At 48.7% G+C, this 26,640-nt stretch overlaps 2 protein-coding genes across 2 annotated transcripts; one reads left to right on the plus strand and one right to left on the minus strand.

Moving 5' to 3' along the window:
• Nucleotides 1-402: 402 nt before the first annotated feature.
• On the minus strand, nucleotides 403-7,110 carry RPS27 (ribosomal protein S27). The gene is made up of 4 exons (XM_078617421.1): nucleotides 6,957-7,110; nucleotides 2,777-2,885; nucleotides 1,434-1,544; nucleotides 403-610 (listed from the first exon to the last, which is right to left on the minus strand). The coding sequence occupies exons 2-4, from the start codon at nucleotides 2,793-2,795 to the stop codon at nucleotides 582-584; spliced, it is 159 nt and encodes a 52-aa protein (XP_078473547.1). The 5' UTR covers nucleotides 2,796-2,885; nucleotides 6,957-7,110; the 3' UTR covers nucleotides 403-581.
• Nucleotides 7,111-9,638: 2,528 nt separating this feature from the next.
• Nucleotides 9,639-23,874, plus strand: LOC144734951 (ras-related protein Rab-8A-like). Its single transcript, XM_078617422.1, has 8 exons — nucleotides 9,639-9,817; nucleotides 15,269-15,329; nucleotides 15,845-15,905; nucleotides 16,782-16,859; nucleotides 18,043-18,132; nucleotides 18,821-18,886; nucleotides 20,012-20,062; nucleotides 21,455-23,874. The coding sequence occupies exons 1-8, from the start codon at nucleotides 9,694-9,696 to the stop codon at nucleotides 21,545-21,547; spliced, it is 624 nt and encodes a 207-aa protein (XP_078473548.1). The 5' UTR covers nucleotides 9,639-9,693; the 3' UTR covers nucleotides 21,548-23,874.
• The last annotated feature ends 2,766 nt before the right edge of the window (nucleotides 23,875-26,640 follow it).

Here is a 26,640-nt window from a genome sequence, read left to right on the forward strand (position 1 = left end):
CATTTACCAGGCGGTGGTGATGCACGCCTCAAATGCTGCAGCAGAGATGATTGGTGGATCACAAATGTGAAACTCACTTCAGAGGCGGGACAGCAAAAATGTTGACTCCACCTGTTCCATCTGTAGTGGATAGTGTTGTCCCCCCCCTAGCCCTTGTGGATTCTCTCCATGTGCTCCAGTTTCCTCGAAAATGCAAACTCACGAATTGGCTCAAAACACCTTTGGGGGGGGGGGGGGATGGCAGAACTGTTGACGCCAGCTCACCATCCAGCTCCCTTCCCACTTGTTCACGGTTCCGTGCGTTTCCGTCGTTCTATTTTCTCCAAGAATGAACATTGTGTGGCAGCACGCCGTCTTTACACCGCAGCAGTTGCCAAGAAACGACGCAAGCACAACAACATATCCACTATCAAAGACTTTATTGAGGCTGTGTGGGTACAAAGTGCCAATGCTGACACTTTCTGGGTCCCCTTGTTGCAGGCCGAGCATCAATCCTTCCGCAGTGGTCTGAGGAAGCATTGCCACACCAGGCCCACCACCCACGTCTCGGCCAGGCCTCGCATGGTTGTGCGCCTCCACATTTAATGCTGCTTCCTACGGAATGAGCAGCCTGCAAACACAAACAAAGCGGTGCTTCAAAAGACGTTCATTTAAAAAGACGTTCACAAACAGGCACACACTTAGGCAGGCAGTCTATAGGTTTCCATTAAAGTTCTGATAACGGACAGCATTATTAATTATCAAAGGAATTCAGAAAAGCGTGGAATCGAATTCGCGCTTAATCTAATCAATAGTGAAATCAAACAGCATTTGCATGCAGCTATTTCATTGTTCATTACAGGCATTTAAACAAATGTAATGCTACTCAATTGTCACATTCAAGGTCTAAACAGTCATCTGTTCATACAAGTTTGAATATTGCCACCAAAATGCTTCCTACGTATCAACGACACCAGAACACGCAGCTTGTCACCAACATTTCAAACGTAATGCGTGCTGAGCTATGGGTAACATGAGGTTGGAATGCTCCATAGTGCACAAAAGAAGCTTGGGAGAGCCAGATACAAGCTTGGAATAACATCAAGACGAGAAACACGCCTTACAGGGACACACGCAGGTTAGGTGGGTTTGGGTAGAACAGGGGTTTGGCAACCAAAACAAGAGGCATGTTTTTTTTTTCGGTAAAAAAACTATTTCAAGAGCCGCAATGCATGTGAATACAAGGCGGCGGTCCTTGATAAATAACGTCACGGAGCACTCCTTGAGCCGCAGGTTGCCGAGCCCCGGGGTAGAAGATCGCGAACAGGGCGACGACAACCAAAGGAGCGAACATGCTCGAGTGGGCATCCACCGCAGATATGGAGGTGCTCGTGGATTGCTATAGGCAGGAATGACTCGGGATTGATCATGGTTGACGATGCTGTTGTGCTCACCCTCTGTCAGACGGGCCTTGCCGCCTGTGGGCTGGCAGAGTACGGTGGAGCAGCCGACGCACAGAACCACGGTCTGTGCATGGCTAAACACCGTTGTGATCTTGTAGCAGCCTGTTTTCACAACACGCGTGACAAGAGTGGACATGTCACATCAATCGTAACTCGTTAAAAACGAATAATAAAATGCTATTAGAAAGAAAAGAAAACAAACGATTACGATACCCAACACCTCACCCTAAGCCTTAAGACCATAACCCTTAACTCAAAACCTCTTAACCCAACATGAAAACCAAAGCCCTCTAATATTTAATCAACAAAACCCAAATTCTGCATTTGGATGGAAATCTGGACTGTGCTTGGAACAATAACGTGCATGGGGACAGTCGAGCCAGAGATTTAGTTTTTTTCTTCACAATACTAGTCCTATGCTGGGAATTGTTTTTTTTCATTTAAGGACCTCCACAAAATTAACTTAATAAAAACACAATTGGCTTATACATCGAATAGAGCGCCCAGTTTACAACCTGTGCTCCCCAAGGCCATGCGAAATTATCTGTGAACTGCTGAAATATTTTTCCCCCATAAAACACCGTATTTACTTTTACTGCATAATAGGTCAACAGCTGTTCGCGGGTCCAGAAATGTCGAGTACCACTGGCACGCAGAGGTGTTCATAACGAGACAAGCGTACCACTCGGGGTGCAGCAATGCCCGAGTGCACTTTGCTGTGAGCCCAGCTACCTGCTGCATTCAATACCTCGCCACAGCTAACAGTAACAAGAGGTGTACCAGCCAGTCTTGAACCACCAGAGACCCCCCCCCCCTCCTTCACCAATCTACACTACAATGAAGCATGGCCAAATAAACCCAAATACCAACATGAATTTGGGGGGGGGAGCTTAAACCAAGTGGATTGACAAGACTAACTATTTATTACTATCTATACGTCTCACGCCATGCGGCTGTCAACAATAAACCAGGTGTCTGCAGGCAGTAGCTGATGTGAGAGGTACAAAAACGTAAGTTTTAGTAGTTGTGCTGTACAGCTCTCCAATGTGTGTTCAGGTTGTACCATGCATTCAACAATTTCTCGACGATATCATTTTCGGGCCTTACAAATTGATAATCCCTCATGTGGCTGCAAGCCACATTCAATTAACTCGCATGCTGTAGTTTCCTCACCCCCTGCCCTAAACGTGAAAACATTCAGCTGCCCATAGTTCCTGAAAGCAGCTCCCAACAAGTGGAGCGAAACGTCGTTCGTTACGCCGAACAAAACCGCGGTACATCCCGAACGCACATCGACGAGCTGATGCAAGGTGTGGTCGCACGCGTTTACCCACCCGGGCATTTCACATCCATAAAGTAAGAGTTGGGGCTCTGCACAAGTCGCTTCTTCTTGTGACACCTCCTCTCCGCTTCGAGGGAAGGGTGAAGCAAGTCCTTTGCGAGCTGAGAAACACAAGCGGCAGGTGAGAGACGTGGCCACAACACAACCACGTGCGTCACGGCTATGGCGGGGCCTCGCCGCTACGTCGTCTACACGATGTCGCTTCACTCAACGCACACTCAGAAATTACTAAACCAACTTGACAAACGGGCAGCAACGCATTGAGGCGGGTGACCCAACCCCCAATTCCCACGTGGCGTGGGGGAAGGATTCAACTATCAATGTGGACTGACAAAGGCGGCCGTGTATCCGCACACAACAAAACAGTAAACGTTAACATACAGCCGCACACTTGCTTGTAAGATTTTAATACCTGGGGGTTAAATCATACTAAGTTACTACGTTGACTTCATAACCCTCATTGGAATCTCTTCAATAATAGAATCATAAAAATTGCCGGTCAAAACTATTTTCACTACGCTTGTTTACAGAGGAAATGATAGCCGAGCAGTAATCTCAGGAGAAAGGCAGTTTTGATTGTACATCACTACGCGTTTCGCCTCTTAGTATTTCATGCGGAATGAGCCCCATCTCATGTTGCCCCATCCCATATAGCCCCATCCCATGTAGCCCCATCTCATGGAGCCCCATCCCATGTAGCTCCATCTCATGAAGTTCGCTCGCCCCATGCGGGGTCCAGCCTGCGAAGCACCGTGCACAAGGGCCGCGGTGGCCAGCAGTGTGTTATAGAGTCCGCTGTGAGCATCTCACGTCTAACGCCGTCACACGTCTGTCCTCCCTGCCTTAAACACGCGCTGACCAACGGGGACGCGTGTTGGAGCAACTGGCAAAGGCGAGGCCCTCATCCAGCAGTGGATTGACAAAAGGCGTCCATGCGCCATGAGGCTCGACATCGGCCCTGACCAATCCACTGCTCGATGCTAGGCCTCACCAGAGTTGCGCGATGCAACACATCTAAGGAGCACGCGCCGCACGAGGGAGCCGACTCCACCGCTGCGTCTCCTCGTGAGACGTCAACATAACTATCGAATTATCTTTCTCTAATTCACGCGGCAGCAGCCGCCTCCTCCTCCTGCCCATTCATTCCAATGGCGGCCTAGTCGCCATCAACAGCCCGGGCTCGCCTAGGCCCCGTGGGCCTGGGGGCGACGCGGAGCTCAAATAAAACCGCGGCGGACGGCCGAGTCGACCGCCGCGGCTCGGCGAGCTCTCGGGGTCGCCCGGCATCGACTCGCGCGGTCCGAGGCGTCGCGAGGGGAGCGGAGGACGCCACGCGGGGACACCGCGAGGCCGCGGCGCTACTCACAGGCATCGCGACTCCACGGGCGCGCAGGGGGAAAAGGGAGGGGCCCCACCGCGCATGCGCACACGCCCTGGACGGGTTTCCCGAAGTGAGCTGCAGGGGACGGAGTGGGCGGGGCGGGGCGGGGAAAGAGGCGTTAATGGAGCACGTGGGATGCGTCACACAGGCGCCGTGAACGTGACATTGATGATCGATGCCGCCTATCGATTGTTCGTTACACGCCAATTGAACGTGCAAGTGAGGGGATTAACCGTTGCTTCAATCGCTACCCCCCGCGAGAGGCGTTTACTCATATCCTGGAATCGACGTGTCGTCACATCCGTGGTAAACACGTGCTGCTGCGGGCCGCGGGCGGTGCAGGTTCCGGGCTCCACGGAGCGGGGCACGGGCTGCTCGTGGGGGCCGCACGGGCACCACGTGGCCACACAGGGCACCACGTGGCCGCAGCAGCAGCTGCCATTGCCGTGGCACAGCGAGCGAGTGTGGCACCTGCTGCACCTGCTGGTTGCGCCCCGCGTCTCTGAGCCCAAACTACAACCTACGGCGTCGTCGTGAACATTTACCTGCACGAACACACGCGCCGCTGCCCGTGCGCAAACAGCGCGGGGCTGTGTTGGCAGTCGCGTAGTTTAGCATCGACGCAGAACAAACTCGCTTGCCCTCGACTGCCATTACGCGATTCGTCGTGACCACGGGTTGCCAACCAAACTTAGACAAAAAGTGACAATTTTTTCTAACTTTGTAAAAAAAAATTCAAAACCCGCAATTCCCCCTGAACACGAGACTCGGATGTTGCAAGCAATGCCTCTTATTGGCCCCAACAACAATTGTCATTTAAACATTTTTAATGCAATGCACTTATACGATGCACGTCTTCATGCTCCCCGCTTTGGCCATGCAGCACTGGACCGGCGCGGTGAAGTATGGTCATACGAGCTCTCGTATGACCATACGTAAAGAGGCCCCTCATCCAGCAGTGGATTGACAGAAGGCGCTATACACATGGACTGTATATGCCGACTCGTTATTTTGCTTGGTTAAATAAAGGATGGCTCACGAGACGGGAGGTGTTGCACTGCCTTGCCACGCAGTGACATACCCTTTACGAGGCGGTTCAAGGTCTGTTCTAGATTAGAAGCTTTCGTGACTGCAAGGATTCATACTCTGTTTTTTTCGGTAAAGTCCCGTAGCTAAAGATGTTAACTAAATTCAATCACGACGTTTCGGGCGCAACACAAGCGTCCTTCTTCAGGTGGGGTCAACTTAGCGAAAGCACAACCCCGCTTAAGCGATGTGCTGAAGTGATGTCGTGATTTAATTTATTTAAAAAATTAACCTACGTAACTTAACCGAAAAAACCAGAGTATAAAGGTCTGTTGTTGATCAACAGAACTCCCCCCCCCCTGGATCTGCTGACATCACGGCCTCGTGTTTGACAGGCGGCGGCTTTCGTGGTTGGGCTTCAGCCAGCAGTGGATAGACGATGGCCGATGATGGAAACGACGTCGGGGTCAAACCGACGCCTCGAAGTTGACCTGCCACGTGAGTCGAGGTGCCACCACCCCCACATTGCGGCGACATACACGTGCAGCCACGTCTCGCAGCGCGCTCACTCGCACGTGGCCTAACACCACGAGGCATTGACACACACGAGGAACAGCGGAACACGATGAAGATGGCACAGAAGACACTGACACGCAATGACACCAGATATTGACACACAAGACACGCGAGCTTGTGACGTGCCACCACGCCCACCACTACAACACGCGGCAAGTGATAAACATTTCCCCGCCGTTACATCAAATGGAGATGAAAAATACTAAACGAATGCTGCTGCTGCTGCTGCGTTGAGAGTGGTGCAGAAATGAGACAACTTACACCACTCGCGTCGACAACATCGTGGCTTTCAGAAGCGCTTCTGTGGCCGTCTGGAACGCTCTCCCTTCCGTGATTGTGAAGCCACTGGAGCTACGCCACTATTAAATCATCATCCTGTAGATTGACAAACTCGTTGCTTTAGAACTGACTTTTAGTGTTCGCTTGTTGTGCCTTCTCCCCGCACCTCCGATGCGTGCGGTTGGCTACGTACGGTGCAAAAAAAGTTCAACATTCTGCACGTTATATATTTATTTAAAGTGTTGTTTAAAATTTTAATCACATTAACTGACGGCGTTTGGCAGCGGTGCGCAAAGTCGACTTGTCTTTACGTTCTTTGTACAGCAGCGCCCTTCCGTCAATCCACTGCTGGATGAGGGCCCCATCACCCCGTTGGCACCGAACGCGAGGGGGAGGAGGAGGGGGGGTTACGTAACAAAACTTCCCCACGCTCAAAGTGACAACGCTCTTCACAACACAGTCGTCAATAATCAACCCACGCTGGTCGATGAAAGCCGGGCGCATAGAATGACAGTACAACAATGGGTGTTGCTTCACAGTCGTCGTTGTTGTTCACGTCGGCACTACCCAGCAGCCTGAGCACGACGAGGTGTGTTTGCTTTATTTGCTTTGCGTGGTGTTTTCCCAGCCACGCAACTGGCTCGAGTTTCTCACGGGCACAGAGGCTGCGTCTGTAGACACGGAATTGTCACAGGAACGCTGAACACATGAGCACAATTTCCAAAACAGAGTAACATATGTGTGTAGTACACGCGGTGCTATCATAAAAAAAAGTTTTTTTTTTAAATCGCGATTGCTGGGACATGCCCAGACACGCAGTGCCCTACACACGCACGCGTAGGTGCAACAAGGCATCTTAGTCGTCGACGTGCAGTTTAACATATCAACAACAAAACAACAACAACCTCACCCCAAGCTGCTGCTGCTGACGACGACGACGACAACGCGTGTGGCGCTTTGCTCGTGAGTTTGTTGCTGGACTTGACGCGCTCCGAGCTGTTTCCAGACCGCAGCCTGGAGGATGCAGTGGGCGGGTGACGTCCCCACTCAGCAGGGTGGGCGAGACGCAGGCCCCGCCCCCCAGTGCCCCGCCCCAGTGCCTGTGATGCAGGCGTGGGGGTGCGAGTGAGTGGGGGGGTGCGAGTGGGTGGGGGTGCGAGTGGGTGGGGGTGCGAGTGAGTGGGGGGGGGTGCGAGTGGGTGGGGGGTGCGAGTGAGTGGGGGTGCGAGTGGGTGGGGGTGCGAGTGGGTGGGGGTGCGAGTGGGTGGGGGTGCGAGTGAGTGGGGGGGGGGGTGCGAGTGGGTGGGGGGTGCGAGTGAGTGGGGGGGGGTGCGAGTGGGTGGGGGGTGCGAGTGGGTGGGGGGTGCGAGTGAGTGGGGGGGGGTGCGAGTGGGTGGGGGATGCGAGTGGGTGGGGGTTGCGAGTGGGTGGGGGGTGCGAGTGAGTGGGGGGGGGGTGCGAGTGGGTGGGGGGTGCGAGTGAGTGGGGGGGGGGGTGCGAGTGGGTGGGGGATGCGAGTGGGTGGGGGTTGCGAGTGGGTGGGGGTGCGAGTGAGTGGGGGGGGTGCGAGTGGGTGGGGGGTGCGAGTGAGTGGGGGGGGGGTGCGAGTGGGTGGGGGTGCGAGTGGGTGGGGGTTGCGAGTGGGTGGGGGCTGTGAGTGAGTGGGGGGGTGCGAGTGCGTGCTGCGTGATCTGTCTCCATCAGCTCAAGCATCCCGTAAACCACGTGACACGTGCGTGGCCACTCCCACTCCGAATCCCCGCCCCCTGTGAAAACAGACGCCGCTCCTCCGTGCGACTCACGCCTGCTTGCTCCTCTGTTCTCCCTCTCTTCCTTTCTCTCCTCTCATCATGATCATCACTCACTCATTCGCGACATCTTTGTTTGGTAATTCCCCCCCCACCCTCCAAAAGACAAAGATCCCCCGTATAGCCTCAACAGACTGTTGGGGAAAGCGCTGTGAGCGAGCATCTATGAAGGCCGGCACGGCACACGAGGGGGTGGGTGGCCAGCATCGCGCCCGGCCGCCTTTGTCTTCCCAGTGGTGATGTTTGCACATCACACCAGTTACTCATTTGAGGCTTGCCTCTTTGTCTGTCTTGGGGAATTCTGCCTTGACATCCATTCAATGTTTTCCTCATTACCCACTATAATCACTCAGAAATGTCTGTCCGTCCCGCGCGTGACGTCACTCCACATGAGGCCCACCCCCCCCCCCTCATTAATATTCATGAATGTATGGATTTTACACTAACGCAGGTCGAGCTGAATTAAATAATTTATGACGCAAAGCCGCTTCAAATCTGACGTTCTTTACAGAAAGTGACGGTAAAAAATTAATCTACGAAGCACAGTGCTACATCGGTGCGTGACGTCGCTGCAAAAGAGTCCCCCCCCCCTTCATTAATATTCATGCCCGCGTGGAAATTTACACTAACACACGTCACACACTCCACATGCCGCACCCCTCCCCTCATTAATAATCATGAGCGGGTGACGTCACTCCACATGCCGCACCCCTCCACAATAACCATGAGCGGGTGACGTCACTCCACATGCCGCACCCTCCCCTCATTAATAATCATGAGCGGGTGACGTCACTCCGCATGGGGTGGGGGAGGGAGGCGGCTCCTCCCTCCTCACCGAGAACTTCACTCTTTCGGTAAAGTGACGTAGATAGGTTCAAATAAAATAACAAAAACTACGACGTTTCGATCGCAACACAAGCGGTCGACCGTAGTTTTGTTATTTTCTTTGAACTTATCTACGTGACTTTACCGAAAGACCCAAATAATATAACTTAACCCTCATTAAAAAGCCAGAAACCCTCAAGTCACGCGAACTCCGTCACGCTGTTGAGACATAGAAGAAAATGACGTCATGATAAACAAGGGATATAACCGTCAATCAAAACGTCTGTGTGAATATGACGTCACTGTCTGCTTTTCGCTTGAAAATTTCATATTTACTGCAATACACCCGTCTTTGGGCTGTCGGCTCGTTACTCATAATCAGAAAAGATGACAACTAATTTCGTACAATCCTCTCCAAAACGCCACTGAAGCCACGTTGTGCCTGAACGAGGTGGCCGCTGCGAAACGTCAGACCCCCCCCCCCACCTCGCGTCACGTGACGCGCGTGGCATTCGTCGAGGCGCGTCACGTGCCAGACGGTGACGTGTCCCGCGTTCGGAAAACCTGTTAACATTACGATGACCTCACGGACCCTTCTCACGGATACTCGTCGTCAGTGACGTGCGGACGAATTGACGTATTATTTGACGTCTCTGTGTTCAGTAAATTGCGTCACGGATCCTTTGATGATGTCATCTCGCGAGACATCTTAACATATCAGAATTTATATTTATCCTGGAGAAGGGTAATTGCCTGAAATGTCGCCTATTGTCGACTTTTCAGGCCGCACATTGTCATTAACCTAATATTTGAAATGTTGTTGTGACCAGCAACATGACGTCACATATATTTTAATGACGTCACGCCGCGGCGTACGTCTCAATCTTTCAGTAAAAAACGACGTCACGAAACGCTGCGATGAGGTCACCTCCGGGCTCTCACCACCCCTCCCCCTTTTCGTCGTCAGTGAAATGACGTCACGACCCGCGCCGGTGACGTCACTGCGGAGCAAAGATGGCGAAGGCGTACGACTACTTGTTCAAACTTCTGCTCATCGGAGACAGCGGCGTGGGCAAGACGTGCGTGCTCTTCAGGTTCTCCGAGGACGCCTTCAACTCCACCTTCATCTCCACCATCGGTGAGACGCCTAGAACGGAGAAGCGGATCTGTGCGCGCGAGCCGTCTCGGTCTCAAGGTGCACCTAGCCTGGCACAAGCGCCGTGGTGTCGTCACCACCACTCGGTGGCGAGTGGCGTTTGTTGTTGTGGCCGTGTCGGTGCCGCGGTTGTTGACGGCGGCAGCTTTGGCAACTCGTTGGTTAACGAGAGGCGGCCGACAGTGGCCGGCAGGGCGTGCCCGGTGGGCGAAGCGGACGTCCACAACCTCGTACGTGTACAACGTTATCATCATTATTATACTCCTTGATTCGTTATAATCCTTGTAACAACCAGCTTGTTACATTCCTCGCACGTGGACAACCTCGCACGTGGACAACGTCATACCCCGGTGCGCTGCTCGGCGCCGCCTCGAAAGTTGACGGCGAGAAGCTTCGACGCGTGACGCTTCGGGCACCGTCGGGGAAGGCTTCTTCTTCTTGTGCCTCGCTGTCACCGCCAAGCCCACGGGCGGCCTGCTTGCTGTGCATGCTGCCTGCTGCTGCTGCTCGTCGGTCTTCGCTAGGGCTGTCCGAGGAGCCTCAACCCTTGCCCGGTGGTGGCTTCCGAGAACCGGCGAGAATCAGGCGCGGTCCGGGTGAAGCGGTGTTCTAGCGAAAGTGGATGCAGGCCCCCCAGACACGACATAAACAACCCAACTCGCATGTCATCTCCGTGCAGGCAGACGGACACGCGCCGAGGCTGTGGTGCTGCCCGGCAAGCGTTGTCCGGCGAGAGTTTGAAGCTTGGCGAATGAGCGGAACAAGATTTACGTGAAAGTTTGGGGTAGAGGGGGTGCCGATGTGAGCCCTGTGTAGGCTGCCACTGTTTTTAGATTGTTCCCTCCCGTCGTATCTTTTTAGCATGTTCATTAAATGACAGATTTTTTTTATTAATATAAACGTAGCAACTTTCGTCTCTTACAAGTTGCACAGTGCTGTTTGTTCCCGGCCGCTTGGCAGGTTCGGGCCTCCTGTGGCCCGCTCGGCCACCCGTGATTAAAAGGAGGCAATCGTGTGACGCAGCCTCATCCCCGGAGTTTAAGTCTGAAGTGTTTATCCTCTTCGTGATCGGTTTGATTTATTGTGGCACGGGGAAAATCCCACTGGGCAATAATGAATGCCCATTTCCGACGAGAACCTGGTTACACAATAGACGCATTGTTCAAGCAACAACAAGAAACAGCGAACACAATGTTGTGCACGGTCAACTTCCGAATGGCACCACCAGCTCGTACGAAAAGGTATTGTGTGGGCTGAAGTAACTATTTGACGTTTTGTTTACGTGACAAATCCCTTATTGGTTGGCCGTGTCGGGTGGTGGAGGGTTTCGACACATTTATACTTACGCGATCTAACCCAGAAACCTTTATTCTGAATTTCTGTAACACTTTGTACTACGTTGAACTTATTTTGCATCGTACGTAACCAGTGGCCCTAATCGGAGGTGCGGGGGGAAGGACAAGAAAACTAAACACAAACAGCAGTTCGGAAGGAGAGCGTTCCAGACGGCCACAGAAGTGCATCTGAAAGCGCGTGATGCGGTAACCGCGCGTGTCCTTACAAAGACAGACACTGCATCGCGCGCTTTCGGATGCTCATTTCTTTAGAACTGCTTTTTGTGTTTAGTGACTTTGAGGATGAAGATGGCCCAACGCCTTTTCCTGCGTAGATCAAGGGGGAGCTCGTTTAACGTTCACAGTGGTGATGGATTCTGTACGGGAGCATCGAGGGCAAAACGGAGTGCGGAGTGGGAAAATGGAACCAGACTTTGACCGCTCGGCCAACACCAAGTCTGTAAATAATATCACAGTAGTTGAAGATTGAGAGTATAGTGGCACTAACAATATATAATTGTAGTTTGGGTGGATTGCACAGTTTATTTCTGTACAGGAAGTCAATTTTCACATTTATTTGTTTGCAAATAAAATAGCTTGTGATCGAGGATGACACCTAGGTATATACATTTGTCGACAAGTTCAGTTTGTTGAAAGTTGAGCGCCATACATTTCGAAGTGGGGACGTTAATTGACCGTTTCCGAGACAACGCCAATAGTTTAATCTTGCAGGGGTTAAAACGTTTTAAATCGTTTAGTTGCATTCAGAGTAAGTCAATGTGGTGTTTATTATCCAGGATGTTGAAGATAAAATCAGGAGTGTCTATCACCGCCGGTGTTGTGCTGAACTTTTGCTAAAGCCTGATTCCTTTTGGATAAGTCAGTATATTGTATTTTAGTAGCTTTTTGAACATTTTGATCACAATAGGATGACATCAAAATCGCTCAGCAGTTATTTGTGTCTCCAGTGGCACCTCCTTTAGGAACGCGACACAAAATCAGTTTTATATTCCTTGGGCACGGAAGAATCCTGGATGGAGAGGTTACAAATATGAGAGATAGGTTCACCAATGAGGTTTGTGCCACACATTGAAGGGCAAAGGCAAGAGAGATCATCGGCGCCATCCACGAATGAGCTTTGCAATGTAAATAGCATATCAGCCACCGACCGTCCGAGGCAGATATTCACCTAAAATAAATATGGGAGCAGTGGTGGGGGGGGGTCTTGGGCAAACTACTCACAGGGGGACCTCGCAGAAAGGGGTATTTGATCTGCAGGTTTTTCTGAAGATATGACTTGCATACGGGAAGTTGTAGTTTCACATTCATGATGTTGGTAGCAGCAGCCAAGCAGGTATCATTGAGTAAACGCTTTGACAGGAGACCACTGTCCTCGACTTTACCTTCAATAGATTTTTATTGATTTACAGAAAAGTTTAGAGTCAACAGTAAGGTGTCAGTTTTTCGATGTCTAAACGAGACTACTAACACATTTTCTCAGGTTTCATTCGTTGGTAACATTTATAAATATTACACTGGTGCCTTAAAACACCAATAATACACAAGTGTTTTACAACAGGAGTATAATATTTAGTTGTGTAGTCTTTAATCATGAACAGTGGATTTGTGACATCGCATGATCACGACATAGAGCAGTCATTTTCGGGTGCTCCATGCAGCAGTGGATTTACCGTGGCTGGTTTATGGTTGTTTTATGGTTTGCTCCCTCGCCAGAGGAATGTGGAATTTCCACTATTATCTCAGGGCTCTAAACAAGAGATGGGTGTCCCCAATGCTCATTTGATTAGGTTTCAAATGTTTTCTTATAACATTTTTGTGGCGTTAAGTTGAGCTCGCAAGTTACAATTTATCTCTACTTAATAAAGAATAATAATATATAGTAAGTTAAACTTTCACGCAAAGGCCCTTCTAACTAGAGAGCTGATTGAAAGGCTGGCTTGTTGTTGGAGATTAGATTTTTCACTTTGGTGCCTGAAAAACTGAAGAAATTACATGAACACGTGTTGTCATTAAAATATATTGAGTAACAAAGAAACCCTCACAGATACATGAAGTGGCATAAATATATCTTGAGACTCCACTGCAGTTTCATTACAGGTAATGTGCGAGTTTATAATACTGTAATACTTTTATAAAGCACCTTTGAATGGTTATTCTGGCAGAAACAGGGGAGCCAGTTTGGCTTGTAGATTACGCGTAGAAGACTCGCTGGGGACTTTGGTATAGGCGGATACGTGAAATGGTCGGATATGTGAACACCTGTAGAAAGATTGTTTACTCCTTAATTCACAAATTGGTCACTGGACACAAATAATGCAAACTTCTTCAAACATGGGACAATGCTTGATTGTGCTTCAGTAGTGAGTGAATTTACACAATATTAAGTAGAACATGACCGTGTGAAATGGTCAGACTTATAAACACCCATAAGAGAAGCACAGTTACACCTTGCGCAACTTACTACACTGGGCGCAGGTGGTTAATTAGGTCAGGGTGGTTGTGTGATGGTCGGATATTCAAAGTACGTACTGTGTTGATTCGAGTCTCAAGTCTTGTGCTCATGATGATTCTGCGTTGGCTTGTTTCACCAACTCCTCAAGTATTTTTAGTGAAACGTTTAGTGTCAACGCACGGCGGGGCAGCAAAGGAGTGCCGTGCCGAAACCCACGGGTGGAAGGAGAGGTTTTACATTTTACACAAACGTGGGTTTTGCGTTTTATTTTTTTTGCCCATCGGGTATCCACATGGCATCTGTTGATGAAGTGTAGTTGTGTTTCCGCGACTTGCTTCGGTCAGCGTGAACTCTGGCTGGGTCACCGCTCCACGGGGCGTGGCCCTGCACAATAGCGCTCTGCTGGAGGCAATTGTGACGGGGAACAACGCCATCGTGTATGGTTTATTTATTTATAGTTATTTAACATTCCGTTTGTCGCGTTCACAACTTCTAAGTTTGACTTCTCTGACTTCATTCAAGTTTGTCAGCCTGACCGAGACAGCTGTCGAAATGTTTGTACAGTGTATCGCGTGAGTTCGTAGAGCTATTTATGTTTAAAGTTAATACACCGAAGGAGTTGTACACACAAATTCACGTTTAAATGAGTAGATGTATGTGTTGGACCTAAGACTATCTCAGTAGCACCTGGTCTCATCAGATAATCTACGCAGAGTTGACTCGCACAAATAGGCTATCATTGACTTCGGTGATGTGTGGTGTATAGTACAGGGCAGTGCTATGATGATTTCAGTGCAGAAAAATTCATTGTTTCTGTACTTCTACGCTTCCGCGTCACCTACCCACAAGGACCAGCTTGGTGAAGTATGACCCACAAGTCCCTCATCGAGCAGAGGATTGGCAGAAGGGCTCTATACATGTGCAATTGTTGGACTGGAGAAGCAGTGTTGAGATACATTGTCCGTACATCCGATTAGCACGGTTGGCTACGTACGGTGCGAAAGAAGTTCTACATACATAAATTGTCAAGTTATAATAAACTCACGACTCACCGAGCTGAACTCATTGGGCATCAGCTCTTGAATCCTCGGTGCATAAAATATGCGAGGTTGCAGAAAAGGAGGCCGCCCTATTACACACGCTCCAAATTAACGGCAGGGGCCACACCTCCGTGAGGTGCTCACTCGGGAGAGCCGCGCTGGCCGCTTGGGCGTTGTGTGTGTGTGTCCATGTTGAGGTGCAGTTGAGCGGTGATTAGGTGCTCGTGTTACCCAGCGCTAGTTTACACGCAGAATCGGCCCACGTCTCCCCAGATTTCTTGGTGATAACGTGAATGAAAGCGGGACGGACTCTTCGGCTTAGCGTGGCAGTAGTTTGGCAGCATTGCTAAGCGGACGCGTAAACGACTATTGCACTCAGTCGAACATTGCAGGAATATTTATACAAACAGCTTGGTCTTGACCAACCTGTTCTCTTATATGATGGGTGTGCTTTTATGGCCCCACTATAATGGAGGCTTTTACTGTAACTGTTGATTAATTTGCTTCTACGGGTGGCGTCATGTCTGCATTGTGTCTGAACCATGGCAATGTGTAAGTTGACAAATGTGTAATTTTTTTTTTCAAGGCATTGATTTCAAGATCAGAACAGTCGACTTGGATGGCAAGAAAATCAAACTTCAAATATGGTGAGGAAACCAGAGACTAATTTAAATGAATTGCTTAGCGTCATAAATGCTTGATGTGTTTATTTAATATTTAATACGTTGGGTGGATCGCTCTCCAACATACCGATGTGTTGAAGCAACCGTAAATTTGTACGTTTGTCCACGTGACAACTTTATTTGTACATGTCTGGTGAGGGAGGGTGTACACCCACATTGGCATTTGAACTCGCACGGCGATCTGACCCAGAAATAAAATTTGAATCGGTGTGATGTTTGCAGAAAATAGTCCGTGACCAATTCAGTATTAACAACGTTTGCATATGCTGTCAAATGTAAACTATGTTCATGATGCAATTATAATATTTATCTTCATTTTTTTGCAATTTGCTTGTCTTTATCCTCTCGTCAAACCAAGTTGACTGCACTTTACACCTTGTAAAATTTTTACAGAATTCTATTTGTTCATTATTCAAGATGTATCACTTTCTCAATGACGATGGCCCCATTTTCTGCTTTCTTGACGCGCGTATTTGCAGGGACACAGCTGGTCAGGAGCGATTCAGGACCATCACGACGGCGTACTACAGGGGCGCCATGGTAGGAGCGACTTACGGGTTTTCTCACTGATGATGCGACGCCTGAGCAGATTGAAATTGGCTGGAGCGGCTCGGCCGCACTTGAAGTTGGGGGTTCCCCACTAAGAGCCGATGGCTCCTGGTGGTCACTGTCGATCACAAGACAGGATACACTAAATGTCATTTTATTCCAATTTTAGTTTTATTGGGTGTAGTTGTGAACAACAGCCATATCAAACATTAGTACATCTAACCAGCATGATCATTGGTTCACTGCAGCTCAAAGACTCAGTCCCTACAAGGCGTGCGGTGAAGTTAGGAGATTTCCATGTGCTCGGCCTTTGAAGGCCTGAAGACCAGAATCGGTGATTTCGCCGACAATGTGTTCAGGGGAGGCAGTTCCATATCCATACAGCATGGCCTGAAGATTCGTGGGGCAGTGGTTGGTTTGTACAGGACTGACGGCAGCAGCTTGTCGACTCAGTACTGAGCCGACTGTGTTGTGCACTCCCGTGTATTTCTAAAGATCGGCATCATCAGCGTCCTTGGGCGGCGTGACGCGGCCTAGCGGTTGTGCGCTCGCTGCTCGTTACAGAGGTTTGTGGTTCGAGTCTTACGGGCAGACCTGGTTATTACTGCGGGCGTTTTAAACGCAAAAAATACGCGTCGTCTGCTTCACAGTTGACGTTAAAGATCCTGCCATGTCGTTCACATGAGTAGGCCGTTATGTGCCAGTATCTCGATACAGATTTTGGCAATTTTTTGTAAAAATTCCCCACGAATTGCTTATACATAGCAATTATCATAGCCCCATACTGTGGAATCTTGGCAAGACCCTTTTATCATGCGTTCTAAGTGCCATGCGTACATTAACAATGTTTGTGTGTTTTGTGCTTAGGGAATTATGCTCGTGTACGACATCACAAACGACAAGTCGTTTGAAAACATTAAAAACTGGATACGAAATATCGAAGAGGTAACAACACCGCTGATCAATCGCACACGCAAGCATTTTTTGTATTTCGCTCGTTTTTAAAATGACATTGGATGTTGCGACTATAAAGGCTGTAATAGAATTAAGTTAATTGCATGACATGTTCACGGTTCAGTTGCTACTGTACTCTACACATACAAATCGATTTGTGTTATGCCTCTTACAGAAGCAATGCACAACTGTAGAAACGGTCTCAATCTGTCGTGAACGATGATGTTACCGTTTTAAAGAAAGTACATTGCGTTGGTAGTGAACGTCACAACCGCACTCGCCCGCAATGCGCCCGAGCTCGTCAGATCTGCGAAGCCACATGGGGTTGAGCCTGGAGAAGTGCGTAAAAATGTTTTATACTCCTCAGATTATGTTATGTAGGCCCCTGCCCTGGGACCATGTGGTTAGCAGCAGAGGGTCGCACAGCAACATCCATCATGACATTGTACTTCTATGCTCCCGCTTGGGCTCCCCCCACGTTCACCAACTTGCACTGACTAGCGTGGGCTAAGTGTGTGCGGACATTTAACCCCCACAACCTGCAGGCAAAAGACCAGTAGGTTGTGCTTGTATAGAAGTCACTTAAGCAATGCACTTATGGGGATCCCAACTTGGTGCACTCATCTAGTTTGTATTCGTGTTATTTCGCTTGTGTACCCAGGAAAGCCTCAGTGAGTCTCAAGACTCGGGAGGATCCTGCCTAGTTTTCTACTGAAATGGGCGACGTTGCTACGTGCAATCCCAGTTTAATACTGCTGCAGGTCATTTTTTCCGGCATTGGGATGGTTGGCAAATACCAGTTACATTATATGATTCTTTTTTTTACTATGGGAAGAAACCAGAAAAACAAATTAACTTATCTCAGTCGGGTGTTAGCCGCTGAGGGCGTGACTTGTTTCTTCTTATTCCATTCCTGCTGCTCCGTGCCCCCTGTACCGTTCCCGTTCCATTGTCATGTGCACTGATGTATACTTTATTGATGGGGATATTGGCACTTAAAATAATGATTGATTGATTGAAACTGGAGAAAACCGATGCAGAACAGGGAGGAGAATGTAAACTCTGTTTAGAAAGGCGCCCGAGGTGGGAAGCGAACCCATTGCTGCGAGGCACGAGTGTTGCCACTGTGCCCACGTCACCTCCATGACTCCACACGCCTCTTTGTCTTCTCCAGCACGCCTCCGCCGACGTGGAGCGGATGATTCTAGGGAACAAGTGCGACATGAACGACCGGCGGCAGGTGACCCGGGAGAGGGGCGAGAAGGTCAGAGCGAATTTAAATATCAGCCCTGAACTGGGCACTCGCACGCACCTCGCCGCTTAAACGTTGGCGACGCACCACGGGTGGTGTGGGGATGGCCACTGCAAGTAGCACTACGCTGACTGGCGTGCAGCTTGCATGCGCCCTCCTGTGGGTGCACTGAAGAGTGTTGCCCCCCCCCCCACGTGCGTGGGTTTTCTCTGGGCGCTCCGGTTTCCTGCTGCGTGAGTAATAAACACGCTCTGGGTTAATTGGCTGAAAACACGTTAAAATGAAAACCCCTGTGTAGCAGGACCCTCCTCAACGGGAGCCCTACGACTCGGGGTGGCTTTCCTGGATAAGGAAATACGTCGATTGTTGTGCTGTACTTGTGTGGTTACACGCCTGTGCTTCTCGCCTTCACCGACACACTGACCAGCGTGTCGGTGAAGTATCCTCAAAAAACCCCCACGGCCCGTGCAGTGCAGGGAGGTCATCTTCCAGCAGTGGATTGACATACTGCTGATCAAGTAAAAGCGATAAAGTTAATTGTACATGTGGTATTTAAATGTTTTTTTTAGATTGCATAAGCCTGTTTTCTGTGAAAGTCGGTTGAATGTCAATCTTTGTGTGAGAAAAAGAGCATCATAACTCTTCGGATTTCTCCAAGATGAAGAAAAGGTTCTGATTCTGTGTTACATTCTGACCACAGTTTGCCTCGGAGTATGGGATTAAGTTCATGGAGACAAGTGCCAAAGCGAGCATAAATGTGGAGGAGGTAAGCAATCATTTGTTTCATTTATAAATTTGCATTCACCATTCATTTAGCTTGGGGCTATTACGTATGGGTGCTATGGGTGCCGTTTCACAGACGGATATATTCTGCGAGGAGGGGGCGGAGTTGCCACGTGCAATATTAAATTAGTCATTTGCCGGTCGTTTTTTTAAATTCGGCAAATTTGTACCAAAGGCACCGGCACACGATGGCCTGCTAGTTTCCATTCATGTCACGGGATCTTTTACCGCCCGCTGCGAAGCTGAGGGCGCGTTTATTTCCGGTTAATCCACCCACAGTATTAGCCCAGGGTGTTGGCCTGCCGCATTACAATCTCGGCAACAAACGGCGAATGCACGACTGCTGGGCCACGTCACCGTTTTAGTAGCAGAGCGCAGCGTGTTGGGGTTGTCAACATCTTGTTTTAATTGACATCACACACACATACCAGACCCCGTACAGTTAGACACCAGAGAGGTGTGTTATAAGATCTTAACTTGGCATGAGGTTTGCAAACTATTCACTTTCTTAACCAAGTCACACATTTACTGATGTTTTCTACAATTCCCCATGAACAAATCACCTCGAGTGGAATGATCTCATCAGATCTTGGAAGCTAAGCAGGGTTGAGCCTGGATCGTGCTTGGATGGGCAGCCACCAAGCTTAGAGGGTGGCATGGGGCTGCGGGGACTTCAGGGTAGCGTGGGTGGCAGAAGAGCCTTGAGGCGCTACGAATCCGGCGAGCCGAGTTCGCGTCCCGCTCACGGCCAACACCAGTGACGATTATCTGAACTGGTCCTACACCATGTACTCATTTGAGGCTGACCTCAAATGAGCACATGGTGTAGGTGTATTAACATCGCCAATCGCCACCGGGGAGACAAAGGCGGCCAGGTGTGATGCTGGTCACTCACCCCCTCGTGCGAATTTTTGGCCTTCATAGGTGCCTGGTAACAGCACTTGCCCCAAAACGGATGAGTAAAGCGACATGGGGGGGGGGGGGTATCTTTGGAGATGAACTAACCCTACTTGTGTATAATTATATTTAGAATCGTCAGAGTGGTATAGATGTGGTAAGGTGATCTCTCGGAGCCAATGCCGCTGTTGTTGTTGTGTGTTTCCGACAGGCTTTTTTCACCCTAGCAAGAGACATCAAGGCAAAAATGGACAAGAAATTTGTAAGTCCTGTGCACAGTGAGCAAAGCCTTTGAAAGCAAATTCAAACTTTTTTGCACTTCTGCATCGTCGACTGTGAACTGTTAACGTTAACTTCTATCACTTTTGAAGTGCAGAGTATTTATGATGCCAAAATGCTGTTGTCACGAGTTTGAGAAACACGTTTTTTCAGTGACCTATAGTTGAGTGGAAGATCTCTAAAATAAATGTCAGTGTGTATACGTTTACATTTACTGTGTTATAAATGTGACATATATTTGTATCGATAATATCTGAATCATCACAGCAAGGTATCCATGGCGTTGTGTCTGAGTACGCATTCTGAACCTATTAATTGTTGGGTAGACCATTAAATCTATAACCTATGTATGCCTTCTTTACAGTTGACTTTGCTGCAATGTATTTTCTCTCGTGTGCGTGGTTGGCTGCATCTGCTCTAAATGAGGGTGCATCAACTACTCTTTGTAATGCGCATATGGGGAGTGGTAGTGTAGCGGTTAGCCCTGTGTCCTACTTAACCCAGCGAATTTCGCGTTCGTTTCCCGCTCGTGGCCAACACCACCACCACTAACGACTATCTGAACTGGTCCTGGGCCTCCCCGAGGTTGACTTGGCATCAAATTAGTACCTGGCGCGGTGTGTAAACAAAGGTGGCTGGGCTTGATGTTGGCCACCCACCTCTTCGTGCTCTGTGCTGGCCTTCATACAACACTTGTTCCATCAGTCTGTTAAAAGGCTATATGTTTATATTTTGTATTTGTTAAGCAATACAATTTACAGTTGCAGTGTTAGATTTCTCAGGATTGTGTCGGTTTGTCTAATGCGGTGCTCATCTGTGTAAAGTCAAACGTTGCTCATTGGGAGGATGATCACTCTCCTCTGCTGCTCCCATAGTTCACAGTTTGAATCCGGCAAACCACCCTGGTTAATACTGCAGGTCTATTAACAATACAATGCACATCTCCTGTTTACAGTGAAAAGAGTAGGCCATTGTGTGCCGGCATCATGGTACAAATTTACATAATTTGAAACATTACCCACAAAGCACAGTACTCAAATGAGATCGCACATAGTAACATCATTGCCTCCTGTTTAAACTATTGCACACTGTGTCCGTGAAGCACGATGCTTTTGTAAATATCCCTGCGCAATAATATTGGCTTGAATACCACATTTTCTGAATTCTTATCATAGTTTGGAACTCTATTCCCCTGCCATGCTTTCTGCGGACTCCCTGCTCCTGTTGTGAGTCCAGGCTTTTGAGACCTTCCTCGTCGCATCTGCCCATGGCTGTGACTGCCTCTCTCTCGAAAATAAATTCTGCACTTTGTCTTGATGTAGGCCATGTTCAGGTGCTTCACAAATACAACGTTGTATTTTTATTTGTTTTACAGGAGGGCATTTCTCACCAAGACAACAGTGTGCTCCAGATGAACCAAACGCAACAGCCAAAGAAGTCCAGCTTTTTCAAATGCACACTCCTGTGACTTGCTCGATTTATAAGACACGGGGGATAGGGGGGGGGCAACTGCAAACAAAAGGCACTGAGAGAATAAAAAAAACAAATTTAAGCAACAACTCTACGTAGCCGCATCTCGGCAGTCTTCCAGCGCCTTCCTTAGTGTGGACTTCCCACTGCATTGAGAGCCTCGTGGTGATCTGGACCTTGCTGCCACCCGACTACTGGAAGAGACATCAAGATCGATCATTAATTAAATCGGCTGTTTGGGGATGGGAGGGGGGTGGAATCAAACATCTTAATTTCGTACCTAACGTTCTTCCATTCCAGCCACCGACAGTCATCTGTGGGAAGACTCTAATTGAGACTTTGAACAGGGGTGGACGCATCTGGATATATTAAGCCATACAATTGTGGACCTTACACTTTGATCAGGTTTTGTTGACTTTCTTTTGCGGTGGCATTACGGTGCGCGGCTGCAGGAGCTGCATGAGTCTCCGTGTGAATCTTTGTACATAGCGCCCACAGTTGGTGTTGGCTGTTGTTTGAAGTGATTTTCAAGACGCTCTTAAAATGTATAAACAGTAACTATCATAACTTATGAGTTATCCCTTATACTGACAGCAATATTTCTAGTTTGGCATATGCAGACATCTAAAGTATTCTTCTTTTCATTTAAGGATTTTTTTCATAAGCCACAATATCAATATCACAAATATTGCACCCATTGCACACTGTTTAAGGGCCTATTACAAATTGATAAATGTTCTTGTAATAAGGGTGAGTCATCAGCACTTATATATAAATATCAGCATTATCCCTATCTGAAAGGCATTAAATGGTGTTGCATTGCAAATTGGATGTACATGTTATGGTTACTTGAATGTTGATCTGCCTTACATTTTTATTTGCTGTGCCTAAAGTCTAAAAGTTTACAGCGTGTATGAAACGTTGTGTATGCCTGTACAATGGTTTTTAAAAGAGACAGACAACATTCTTCATCTTTGCCGCATGATGGAGCATTCCGTGTGTGCATGAACTGCTGCCTTTGTAAGATCTCGCAGAAAGCTCGGAGAGCTGACTTATTAAACATGCCGCCAGTTTTCCAAGATCTTCGGAGAAAAGCAAAATTTTCACGCTCGAGGTGGTTTCCTGGAATGCATTGGTTCGAGACAAAAAACAACAATACACTTGTGAAGTTAGTTAAAACATCGTTTTGGACTGTGACTCTTGACAGTTTTTGTGCAGAAGAGGGAGTGTCATGGCCCACGCTTCTCCCCCAAAATTTGCTCCCTGACCGTTTACGCCTCCCAACTCTTTGTGCCGCTATGGCCAGAATTTGAAAATGTGATTATTTTGCATTCCAGTGTTCCATCTCGAGAAGTGACACCGAGAAATCACGACGGCATTCTCGCGGTGCTTGATAGTAACCGCTGTGACGAACACTCGCCTCACACTTTCTCCCCATAGTTCACTCTTTCCTTACTCGGCATTAACAGCTGATGCGCTTAAATTAGTTCTTAAGACGTTTGGGGTTCATTTATGAATGATGGCTGTTGGGTTCCTAATGGCATACGTCTGCATTGCATGTGAATGCGTAGTTCTAGGTGGCCGGTGGTATATTCAGAGATGTCTGTTTTGAATAGAGTGCTGCGATGGGAGAAATCCTCATTCGGGGGTGAGCACAAACACTTTGTAAATGCCATGGTAATAATGTATTAGCCACGGGGCTCGTGTAGGAGCGATGTGGGTTCCAGGCTTTTTCTACAAATGGTGTTCCTCAGTGCTTACAAAATAAGAACTATAGATGCCCAATAACCCGTTATCAAACCCATGTTGGAGTGCAAAAATGTGGGGAGCAAGATAACAGAATATGCATTTACCTGGTTGCATAGCACCAACCTTAGCTGCCCAACTCTTTTAAGTAATGCGATAATGTTACTCATGGTTTGTCGACGCTGCTTGTCATAGTTTATATCGTAGCGCTAAAATATACTGTATGCATATATTGTTGTGTATTGAAAACCTGCTTTAACATTGTGGGCAATGTGTGTGGGTTTTTTTTTTGTTTGAAACTCAAGTTTGGGTACAAGCAGAAGCGATGGATGATCTGACAGCGTGCCAAGCGGTGTGGGGCGCGTCGCGAGGATTTATCTCGTTCCCATCGCGCTCCCGATACACGAGCAGCAGCATTGTACCACTGGTCATGTTTTATCGTCACTTGTCTGGTGTGTTATGAAGCCTCCATGATATATCGGGGACTTGCATGAATAAGGGAATAAACCATGAAGACATTGGGAGGGGCTACAACAGTCATGATTTGTATCCCTTCCCAATAAACTGATGTCAACTGTTGATATTCACCGCATACATTTTTGGCCAGCATGCACATTTATAATGTCACGGAGAATGTGGTGGTGCATTCACCAATTTTCGAGTAAGACGTCCCAAAGTATCATTAATTATCCCAGGACTTCACAACGGCCGTGCGTAATCTCGACATCCGGCTTAAGACGACCCGCGTGCGGGAAGCGTGTCGACTCTGACACGTGAAACTCCGCATCACACCAGTTTGGTCATACCTGTTGGGGGTTTTTGGGAGGGGGGGGGCTAAGCATGTTTGTGGTCGCTTCAGATCTCGTGTACCACTGCGCTTGAGTCCGTGCTATCACCGTAAGCGTTTACATTTTAATGAACCCTCACGCTTCTCTGCTTTTACGATGTTTTGAAAGTTGTCTGATGGCTGTGTCGTGGAAGTCGCCGTGGCTGGCACGAGGGATGGAATTGGACTTCCCGAGGCAGCGTCTCACCCCGAGCCCTCGTCGCCTGACCCCGAGCCCTCGTCGTCTGCCGTCTTGGCGCCCCGGCCCACGAGCCGTGGGCTCCGAGTGCGGTGGCGCTCGCGGCACTCGATCGATGCGCCAGTGACGGGTGCGGGGCGCATGGTCACGCGTTTACCGTCCATGGGACTCGTTGTGAAAACGCCACTCACGTGGGCGTCCGGGAGGTGCCGTACCCTGACTTGCCAGGAGAAGGCGGTATAGCAAAGTGGACGAATCGCCATCTTCGCCAGCTGTACGGAGATCGTTGTTGCTCACAGGCGCACGTGGATTTTATCCGAGTGCTCCGGTTTCTTCCCAATTGCGTATAAGCGCTCGTGAATTGGCAAAAAAAAGTTTAAATAAAAGCCCAAGGGAGGTCCTTCCGGAGATTTCTCTCGCGCTGTCGAGGCCGGAATGAGTTCACTGCCCAATGCAGTGACGCCAAGTCATTGGTTGTGAGAGGAACGTACCAGTCTGAGCATTTATGTTTTAATTACACCGCTGAAAAGACACACTGATTTGTAGGCGTGTCCGTTCACTGTGGACATGGACAGCCCTTTGATCAGTCCTTTGCTGGATTGATGGCCTCCCCATGTCGTGCGGGACTTTGGGAAATATAAGACCATAATTTTCACCACGTTTGACTGGATTGTTGAAGGCCGGGAACAGGGTGGCGAGATGTTAACTACCTCGCCTGGCATGCAGGAGGTCGTGGGTACGATCCCTGACACCTGTATATTTGGAGTGTGCATTTTCTCCCCGTGGATTTTTCTCCGGGTCTTCGGGGTTTTCCTCCACATTTAGAATCAACACGCGTTTAGAGTATTTGGCTGCTATAAATTTCCACGCGATAAGCCACTTCGTTGAGCTATTATTTGCGACCAGGTCGCTTCTGAAAAAGAGCTACACCGCTCAGCGGGCCTTAGCTGGTAAAATAAAAAAAATAGCTTTAATAGTTGCAGAGTTGTGGGAGCACATTTGTGTTGTGTTCAGCAATGCGTTTTGCGACATTGCCCTCTGCTGGCCACCAAGCAGAGCTCCAAACGGTGGTGGTGGTGGTGGTCACCCGCTGCTTTGCTTTCGATGAGGCGTATTCCGAGTGAGTTGGTCATCGGCATTTATTGTGCACCGAATACAAATACACACGTGACAAACCTTACTAATTGGCAGAGGTGGGACAAAGTCATTGTTATGCAAGTCCAAGTCGAGTCGCAAGTCATCAAATTCATGACTCGAGTCTGACTCGAGTCCAAGTCACATGACTCGAGTCCACATCTCATGGGTGGGACAAAGTCATTGTTATGCAAGTCCAAGTCGAGTCGCAAGTCATCAAATTCATGACTCGAGTCTGACTCGAGTCCAAGTCACATGACTCGAGTCCACACCTCTGCTAATTGGTGGTGGCGGGTGTAACAACACATTTATATATTTACGCGATCTAACCCAAAAAAACCTGTATTGTGGACACGTAGCTTGTACACTGCTGGTTACATTATCTTAAAATGAATGTAAATTTGCGTTAATTCTGTATGAGCTGAGCCCGAGCTCAGCTCATAGACATCCAAAACGAACGAGCGGCTCAAGCCTGAGCTGAGCCGAAGTTAAGAATACGGCTCTTCGTAGACGCTCATTCATTCATCGTATGCAGACATTCTACCGTTCAGCTGCTGTTTCTGTGATGAATTGTTACTCTTTTACACGTTGAGCTGTATGTACATTCGGACTGCCTGTAGTTTATACCTATGCAAAATGAGTTTGATTTGCTATTGCACGCAGTAGGGACACGTGTAGTGAGTGATCTCGCCCTGACACTCCCCAGACGGTTCTAAATGCTGCTTTGAGGCCATGGTTTGCCGAACGCGCCTGCTGGTTTTCTCTTCTTGTTTTTAATCGTGTAAAGACCGCCGAACGTAATAAATGCATTTGCATATAAAACACGTCGTGCCTTGACGATTTGATGTAATAGAAGCGTGGAAGAAGGGTGGTGGCGCAGTGGCCACACTCGTGCCTCGCAGCCGGAACGCCCTGGGTTTGATATCCCAATTGGGCGCTTTTCCGTGTGGAGTTTGTGTTCTCCACGTTCTGCATGGATATCCTCTGGGTTCCTTCCCATAGCTAAAACACACATTGCAAAGGGTATTGATTAGACATCCCAGCACCGAATAGTTACCTTCAAATCAGTGAATTTATGTACAGTATGTTGAACTTCTTTCGCACCGTACGTAGCCAACCTTGCTAATCGGAGGTGCGGGGTGGAAATGGGGCCGGAACACACCGGATCGCCGTGGTGGCAGTGAAA

Source organism: Lampetra planeri, chromosome 53 (genome assembly GCF_965212315.1).
Source record: "Lampetra planeri chromosome 53, kcLamPlan1.2.h2, whole genome shotgun sequence".
NCBI lineage: Eukaryota > Metazoa > Chordata > Hyperoartia > Petromyzontiformes > Petromyzontidae > Lampetra > Lampetra planeri.

What these genes read in the sequence shown, in the direction of transcription:
- LOC144734951 (XM_078617422.1), top strand. Translation starts at nt 9,694, where the DNA reads ATGGCGAAGGCGTACGACTACTTGTTCAAACTTCTGCTCATCGGAGAC. An exon ending in CCCGGGAGAGGGGCGAGAAG is followed by an intron (nt 18,133 to 18,820) that starts GTCAGAGCGAAT and finishes TTCTGACCACAG; the next exon opens with TTTGCCTCGGAGTATGGGAT. An exon ending in CGAGCATAAATGTGGAGGAG is followed by an intron (nt 18,887 to 20,011) that starts GTAAGCAATCAT and finishes TGTTTCCGACAG; the next exon opens with GCTTTTTTCACCCTAGCAAG.
- RPS27 (XM_078617421.1), bottom strand. An exon ending in CAAGGCCCGTCTGACAGAGG is followed by an intron (nt 611 to 1,433) that starts GTGAGCACAACA and finishes TTGTGTTTGCAG; the next exon opens with GCTGCTCATTCCGTAGGAAG.